The 8,341-nt window shown below is 53.6% G+C and overlaps 3 protein-coding genes across 4 annotated transcripts; all 3 read left to right on the top strand.

Annotated features, from left to right (window-relative positions):
- Window positions 1-166: 166 nt before the first annotated feature.
- ABB37_08611 (phosphopantetheinyl transferase-like protein) lies at window positions 167-988 on the top strand (the record flags this gene model as incomplete). The annotated part of the gene is made up of 1 exon (XM_015807671.1): window positions 167-988. The coding sequence occupies one exon, from the start codon at window positions 167-169 to the stop codon at window positions 986-988; it is 822 nt and encodes a 273-aa protein (XP_015653753.1).
- Window positions 989-1,301: 313 nt separating this feature from the next.
- On the top strand, window positions 1,302-2,213 carry ABB37_08610 (putative mitochondrial Cytochrome c oxidase assembly factor-like protein; the record flags this gene model as incomplete). Of its 2 annotated transcripts, none has more annotated exons than XM_015807670.1 (1): window positions 1,302-2,213. In XM_015807670.1, exon 1 carries the CDS (start codon window positions 1,371-1,373, stop codon window positions 2,211-2,213), a length of 843 nt encoding a protein of 280 aa, XP_015653752.1. In that variant the 5' UTR covers window positions 1,302-1,370. The 2 variants fall into 2 exon arrangements, with proteins under 2 accessions (XP_015653752.1, XP_015653751.1); XM_015807669.1 differs by having other exon boundaries at window positions 1,305-2,213.
- A 506-nt stretch (window positions 2,214-2,719) lies between these two features.
- Window positions 2,720-7,807, top strand: ABB37_08609 (hypothetical protein; the record flags this gene model as incomplete). Its single annotated transcript, XM_015807668.1, has 1 exon — window positions 2,720-7,807. The coding sequence occupies exon 1, from the start codon at window positions 3,041-3,043 to the stop codon at window positions 7,805-7,807; it is 4,767 nt and encodes a 1,588-aa protein (XP_015653750.1). The 5' UTR covers window positions 2,720-3,040.
- Window positions 7,808-8,341: the final 534 nt, after the last annotated feature.

Raw genomic sequence — 8,341 nt, 5'->3', positions numbered from 1 at the left:
GGGCCACGGCGCCGCCTGCCCGCGCTGGGCCGGCCCCGGGCGCCCACCGGCAACCCCCCCCCCCTCGAGCCCCCGAGGAAAGACAGCGGAACACAAGAAGATTCCCGCCCCGCCCCCAAACCCATCTGCGCCACCAATCGAGAAACACAGAGGGCGAGCAGCGCCGATGAAGGTCATAATTGCCAATGCTGCGCGATGGGAACCGTCACGGGAAGAATTTTGGGATGCGGTTCATACATTGCACAAAAACGACTTGGTTAGAAGCGCTATTGAAGAGGCGCAACGGCAGATGCCGCCTTGCGATTTGCAACACCACGCAAACCTCGTAAAATCCCGGCTCTTAGCAAGGCACTTGCTGGTAAACCAGTTGTGCCACCCAGCCCACTCATCTTGTTCCACAACAGCCGTCAACAAAGCGGAAGTACTGCTTTCTACGACCGTTTACGGCAAGCCGTACACCTCATTCTACAAAAGTGGCAGTTTTAGCGTCTCGCACGTTTCCGACTGGATTTGTTGTGCCTATTCTGCTTTCTATGCTGTCGGTGTCGATATTGTGGCAGTCCAACTAGAAGACCACACGTTTTCGCAGGCGATTCTCTCCAAAAAGGAGCTTGAGTGTGTACGGCAAAAAGACCCACCGCAACGATCAGTTTTTCTGGCAGTTCACTGGGCCGTAAAAGAATGCGTTTTAAAGGCTCTTGGTCTTGGGATATCGTCTCATTTGCAAATGAGCGACATTTCTCTATGCTTCGACCGAGACATGGGTACCTTTTCTATTACCGAGCTGGTGCCAGAAGCAGCGACTTCAACTCGCGCGCTACCTGTGACGGTTTCGTTGCGGGATAACAGCGGCGAAAGGTGGATGTACTCGTGTGTCCAAATTGCTGGCGATTCAGCACACATACTTGCAGTTACAATAAGATGTGAAAAGTGTGCAGAAAATGTTGAGTGGCAATTTGAGTCATTTCAAACTGTTTTGAGATGCTAGAGCAGTTACTTGATGTAGTAAGCACTTTTTGGATCTTAGCCGTTTTCTCCTCCTTACTGTAAAAAAGAAGAGCTTGTCGGTGGCTTTTACCTTTTCCCGTTTCCCAGGCTAGGTTAGTGCCGTGGTTGTTTCTTCTTTAGTGACGAAACACTGTCTAAATCGAAACGTATAGCCGTAGTTGAGCAAATGACTCAACTCCCGGAAAGACGCTCCTCTGTCTCCCTATATCTCCTCTTTATTTGCCATAATTTTCTTTTCTTGGTTGCTACTCTTCTCTAAATGATTGCCCAACCTCTTCTCCATGTTGCTGTTAGCAGTACCAACACATAAGACAGTTGCGGAAGTAACAAACACACTTCTACCAGAGAGCGAAAAGAGAGACATGCAGTTACTGAGAAAGCTGCAGCAGCGTCCGTTTCTGCGGTACGCCTCTTCTACACAACCGTTTTACGCGAGGTTTAAATATGGCCCGCGATCGAGGGCGGAATTCTGGGGACTGGTGGCGGGTGCGTCCATCTTTCCGGTCTTCGTCGCGTTGACGAATTGGTATGAAAATCAAAAATTGGTGAAGCCGGAGCTAGCCCCCGATTTCCAGTCAACGAAGTCGGTCAAAATGGAACCGAGAACGCAGCTTGGAGGTCCTTTTCGCCTGAGGGAGAGTCGAACGGGCGAGTACATCACCGACGAGGAGCTGTTCAAAGACAAGTGGACACTCCTTTACTTCGGCTTCTCTAAATGCGCCGAGATCTGCCCCAACACGCTGACCTATATTTCACAAGTGATGAAAGCCTGTGATGAGGAGTACGGTAACGATCCCGATTTGGCGAACGAGGAGAAGAAACTGCAGGCGGTGTTTCTCAGCATTGACTTTCTGCGCGACCAGCCGGAAGTCGTGGAGAAGTTTGTGCGCAAGTACGACCCACGAGTGCGCGGCCTCTGCGGGACAAAGCAAGAAGTCGAGACAGCTGCGAAAGCGTGGCGTGTCTACTATTCCTCAGTGGATGAGACAGATGAGGAGCGGGAAGCTCGCGAGGCAAAGGGAGTAGATGCACCTGTTATTGACGACACCTACCAATTCGACCACAGCAGTGCCATCTATCTTGTGGGGCCAGATTGTAAAATGAAAGACTTCTATTTTCAGGTCATGGGAATCCGCGACACCGTGGATCGTATCGGCGTCCACATTAGCGATGTGTATGGCTTTAGCGATACCCGAAAAGAGTGATACTTTAGAAAGCAGTATCACGTTTGTGTTGTTTAGAAGCGTATTTCCTCTCGGCTCGCATTTTGTTTATGCGCAAGAAAGACGAATTGCTCTTCACAGAGAGTTTTTCACTGGTGTTCTAGCTGACATGGCAATAACCGTTTTTCTGTTATTCTTATTGACTTGCTCTCTTGTTCACAAAGCACTACAGGTCTGAAATTTATCTTATCCATATCAAAAAGGACAACAGAAAAACTGTTTTTTTGGGAAGTTTTGCGGTGGTTCATGCTTTGTGTCAAACCTGAGTAAACCGAAGGTTGGAGAATTTTTTTTCTAAGTTTCCGATCCATGGAAGGGCAAATCCGACCCTTATGTCATCTCCTTAACTGCTTCAAAGCATAGTCAACCCCTTGTACTCATGCAACCTAATCAGCTTTCTTGCAGTTATGCACCATCGCTTGCTACTTTCTCTTCTCTTGAATGCCGTTCTACTTGGAATCGTTAAAACTCTATATCTCCATAATCAAGAGAAGCACCAGACGTGGTGCGCTTTTTTTCCGTTTTTCAATCTGCTCCTTGCAACTATCCTCGATTGAGAAACACAGTGTTTCCTATCCTCCGATACCCACCTGCTGTATACAATATTGGCGTACACTTTCTCTTTATAGAATTTGTTGTTGTTGCTGTTGTTGTTGTTTACCGCAGAAAGCACGAGGACCTGTTTTGACGGCACCGATGCAGCAGCTGCCTTCGAGTCTCCATAGAAGTGTAAGCGATATTGAACAATAAAAAAAAAACTCGGTTTAAATACATACAAGCAACATAGATAAGGAAAAACACCATAGAATATGAATCGCTCGCGATGCAGCTTTCGGCGTTTAATTTTAGGGCTCAGCATCGAGGATGCCCAAAGTAAATTCGACACACCGGAGTCACGTAGTCTTCTCCGTGTTGCTCATGAGCGGTTCAATCAAGGTATCTATCACGAACTTCAAATAGCCCAACGACAGCGCAACGGACTTGCACCGGAAAGAAAATGCCACATTAGCCGGTTTACCAAGCCTAGCGTACCCGGTTTTCAGGCGTACGTCAAGGATGTACCGGATGATTACGTAGTACGGGAAATTTGGGAAGATTCGGAAGAAGTGTCGGCAGCGTCTGAGGAACCGGAAAAACTGGCTCAGAGTTCATCACTAGTTCACAGCAGCGAAAGGGTCAATCAAGTGGTTGAGTCGTCAAAAGTTGTGATGGAGCGTAGAAGTTTTAAAGAGTCCAAAGACCTTGTATTGCGGACACTCAACTCAGCATTGCAGCTCGTTACGCAAAGTGTGTTAGCTGAGCTGAAAGACCGTCGACAGAGCGGTGCGTTAATCTCCAAGGACCATCAGGTATCTGTTGTGGACCGCCTTGTCGGTGAAGTCGCGGAATCAAACGCTAAAGGATACAAAAGCCTCTCCTCATCGTCCCACCTGCTGGAGCCGGTCGAGATGGCCGTCACGCTCTTCGGTCGCAAAGACACGACCGAGCTGCAGGCGTTTAAAAATCCTCTGCTGGCAGTGCCGGCAGCTGAAGGTGATATTTCGTACTCGCTGTGGGTGGCCGGTGGTATTGTCGCGGACAGCGGGCTTATGCAAGAGTTTCCGTTTCACATCGCCAAATTTGTCGCCCCAAATAACGCAGCAACCGCGGCAGCAAACCGCCTGCCCCATGTTGAGGTTGAGATTTATTTTTCTCCGGAATTATTTCAGCTGGAGAAAGCAATTGGGCAAAACGGCGTGTTTACACTTCGCCAATTCATTGGGCAAACCATGATGAAGCAACATGAGCCGTCGCCGACGTCGTCGTCCCTGCTGCTCAGTGCTTCGGGTGAAGAAGAGCGTGCTTTATACAAAATATGCAATCCCGTGTGTGACAACAACTCGGTTCGTATTCCGTGGATTCGCAAAATGGTCACGAAAGTGTCTACCGTTACCGGGGTCGTTTTTAGTGCAGCAGATTCGGATGAGAATCCTTCGTCTGATCGCATGCGCGCCGCGGTGACGTCGGTATGGCGAGCATGGGGACACTTGATCAAGGACCTTCACGTGCACGGCGATCTCGATTACTTATATGTTTCGATCAGCCGATTAAAGGAGTACGAAGAGAACGAAGAGTACATTGCCGAGTTGAAGGAATTGGAGGCTGCTCGCGATACAAACCCAGCTGAAGCCAGCCTGCATGGGGAAACGACCGACTCTGCACGCGCTTTGACATCTCTCTCACTTGCACCGTATACCAGTGGCGCGACCAAATCGGGTTCGCGCAAACGATACGTGCCTCTTTCAGCTGATTTTGTGGTGATTGAATGCACGCTGGAGCGTAAAGGCTTACCGCACAACATGGTGGTTGAGGACATTACGAAAACACTCACCGACATGCAGCACGATCAACTACAACTGCTACGTCTGTCTGTTGTCGACGCCATCGACGCAGACACGGACTCTGAGAACAAAAAGAAATCAAAAAACGCCCTAAGTACTGATGCGCTCGTGCCTGTTTTTTACGAACCCAAAGTTGTAGTCTCGCACTCCGGAATGCTAGAAAACGGGACACATTCGTTTCAACGTATTCGCATTCGTGGCAGCTGTCGCGCACACGTCGAGACCTTGTTGGCATCGCTGCAAGACGAAATTGGTGACTACTTCACCGACCGATCTCTTCCGTCACCGGCTGCAGCAAGTAGGAAAGGCACAACGTCTTCACAGGGCCACGCTGACTCAAGTGCACTGGCACTCCCCAAGAACTTGTCTTTCCACGCGGTACGTGTCCCGAGAAACGGAGCACACAGCAACAGAGGGCGAGGGCTTATCGGCCACACAGCACCATCGTCTGCTGTCGTCGGTGAAAAGGTGGGCGACTCCGCGGCTACGCACTCTCTGCACGCTCGCCACCAGGTTCTCTCGCTCGCTCCAGACAGCTCCACCGTCGTGACCAACGATGAGCGGCAATTTTGGAAAGAGAACTACTACCGACTTTTCGACGTGAAAGTGGTGTACCACAACCGTGTCGACGCGGAAGATGTGCTGGGTCAGTCTGCGGACTCACTTCCGCAGCGCGTCAAGGAGCACCTAGCGTTGGTGAATCGCCGACGATCGCAGAACGACGGAGAAGGATGCGGTGGTGCTGACAACGGCGCCGAAGAAGATGCAGAGCGCGGCAGTCACGCTGCAACGGCGGCTGAAAAACGGAAAGGGAAAAAGAGTTCCAAGAAAAAAGGCAAGCGGGGTAGCAAAGTGGACAAGAAGCAAGCCGCTGAAGCCGCACCACCGAAGCTCCCGCCGGAGAAGCTTTTCGAGTACCTCTGCACCGACATGGAAGCGGAAAGCACGCGGTTTGATCTTCGCATCGGGGACTGTACGGCGTACGACTACCTGCTCAATCTTCGACGGATTCCAGAAAAGCATCTACCCCTCGTCACACCCGCCGTGACTTCCGTTGCAAGAAAAGGCTTCATCAACTACTACGGTCCGCAGCGCTTCGCCACGTACACAAAGATGAACATGCACCCCGGGCTGCACCTACTGAAAGGTGAGCACAAGGCCGCAGCACACATCTTAGTCCAGCAGTTTTATCTCGACGCCGCGCTAGAGGCGGAACGCCAACGCACCGGACACGCGTTTCCGCGGATGCAAGCCCTTCAGGGCTACGGTGGTGCGCGGCTGCCCGATTTCCTGCGCTCCGGTACCCGCCGCTCTGTCGCGGAGCATGGGTCGCCGATGCAGAAGGTGCTCTACAACGCACTCCAGGCCGCCGCGCTCATCTCCGGCGACAACGCGGACGGCGAACTCAACGGCCACGGTGCGTCTTCACTCACCTCGCCCCGCCGTCAGAGCAGTTTTGGCGCACGGCAACCGAAACCGTTCGCAGCGCCGCCGCCGGCAGTACGGACAGGCGGTGGAATAGGCGCGAGCGGCATCGACGACGACCCATGTGCCGAGGCTTTTTTGCGCGTCATCGGCCCTCGGGCTTGTGCGATGCTCATTCAGGAATTTCTGTGTTTTGTATGGAACGACGTGGTGAATCAGCGATTTCAGCGTTACGGCACCTTCTCGCTGCTGCCCGGCGACCTCGTGCGACGCCGCGGCGCCACTTATGATCTCGCAGACGGCGATGAAGTAGAGGGGGGGGTGGCAAGGCAGCCCATCTACGCCTCGCGTGATGCCATTGCTCGTGGTGTGTACACGCCCTACGACCTCGTGCTGCCGCTTCCCGGCGCGCACATTCAACTCCCGCAAAATCATACAGAGGATTTGTACGTGGTGACGCTGCAGCGTTATGGCCTCCCGTTCGATCCGGAGTCGCGGCAGTGGCAGTGCTTTTCCCCACCCCGGTGGTCGAACAGCGGGGAAAATCGAAGGCAAGATGGTGGCATCTCGCCGTACTACAATCTTACCTCCACTTTTGCCTTGATGGAGGAGGAGCTTGGAACCCGCACGCCATCTGCCGAGGCGTTGCTGCGCCATAATGACGACGACCACGGCGGCCGGCCTCTGCTATCGTCGTCTTCGTCGATGGAAGAGGAGAAAGGTGAAGAGGAGAGTTTTGATGCGGCAGGTCTGCGACCCGACCTGCGGCCTCTGCGCGGCGGCAGCGGCAACCCGTTGGGGCTTACGCTGGAGGCGACGTACCGCCATCCGTTGGTGCAGCCCAGCGGGCAGGAAATGCGGTGGCGGCTCATCCGAGGCGCCGTGGGAGACCCGTACCAGCGCTGGGGCCTCGCCACACGAGCCCAGGCACGCCTCAACGAGACCACCGCGACGACCCTGAGTCTCGTGGGCGCTGCAGCAGGGGCGACGCGGCAATTGGAGGAGCCGGGCTGGTCGTCTTCCGCCACGGCCGCCACGTCGGTGGTGAAGCGACCTGTTGCGCTGCATCTGCCCAAGAGTGAGTCGGGCGGAGCCGTCGAGGACGAAGAGGGCGCTGGCGTGAAGATGAAGGAGTTAACGCCGGGCAGCTCACTGACAGAGACGACGACGGCGACGCAAAGCGGGCGTGGGGCTGTAGACAGCAGTGTCCAGACCAGCAGACCGGTGTCTTTTGTCCGGTCACCCGCCGCGGTGAAGGCGGCCACCTCGTACCGTAGTCCCAAGCTGTGGTCCGGTACTTCGCAGTTCATGCGGCAGTCAACCCTGCAGCGTACGAGTGGAGATGATGGAGGCGAAGGGAAGAAGCCGGCAATTCGATCACGCTACCGTCGCGCTCCGCCGGTGCCGTCGTGGCTACCCCAACATCATGGCAGCGTCCTCCAGGTGCACTTACGGCTGCCGGCTGGGGTGTACCCCGGTATGTTGCTGCGGGAGTTGCTGAAGATGGACGTGAACACGCCCGACATCGTTGACCTCGACCGCACCGCCTCCTCCCGCGCAGATCGCCGGCCGCGGTCGTGGCAGGAACTCACGCCTGATCAGCAGGCAACCTACCAGAAGTGGATTGCAAAGCGCCGTCAGCAACGGAGATTTGTGCAGCGGCCGCGCGCCATTGGCTTAGCGTTGTTGCATCAACAGATTTTCCGCAGCAGTGGGGTGCGCCGCAGCCTTCTGCCCACCTTGCGCAGCTACGACAGTGTCGCGAAGTGAGATTGGCTTTGTTGTGCATGTACATGTGTGTGGGTGGGTGGGTGTAAAGGGAAGGGGAGGGGCAAGCGCGAGTCAATTGCGTGCCGTCGCAGTTTAGTGTCATGTTGTTGTTGTTGACGGTTTTCAATTACTTGCGACGATCTCGTGTTGTGTGGTTGGGGTTTTTATTCTTATTTTATTTGTTTCTGTTTTGTCTGTTGTGGGTGTACCTGTCGCTCGTATGCGAGGTGAAGTCGTTGCGTTATTTATAGGTGGAGGTTCTCTGCGCGCGGGTGGGGGGGGGGGGGGGAGAACAAGCGAAAAGAGAAAAAGCGGCAGAACGGAAATGGAAAAGGACAGAAGCGGGAAGCGGTGCTGGCGTTTCACCTTGCATCACACATTCCTGCGTGGGCTTTTTCTTTTTTCGTCTGTTGCCTTGTGAAAGCAACACCACAGTTTTCGGAGGGTGGAATACGTCAGTATGTATTAATAATAATAATAATAAAGACACACCGATCGTCTTACTCGCGCTGCCGAAAACGATTCGAGTGACTT

Source organism: Leptomonas pyrrhocoris (genome assembly GCF_001293395.1).
Source record: "Leptomonas pyrrhocoris isolate H10 chromosome Unknown, whole genome shotgun sequence".
Classification (NCBI taxonomy): domain Eukaryota; phylum Euglenozoa; class Kinetoplastea; order Trypanosomatida; family Trypanosomatidae; genus Leptomonas; species Leptomonas pyrrhocoris.
The sequence above is the reverse complement of the archived record's forward strand: the minus strand, read 5'-3'. Positions and strand labels throughout refer to the sequence as shown.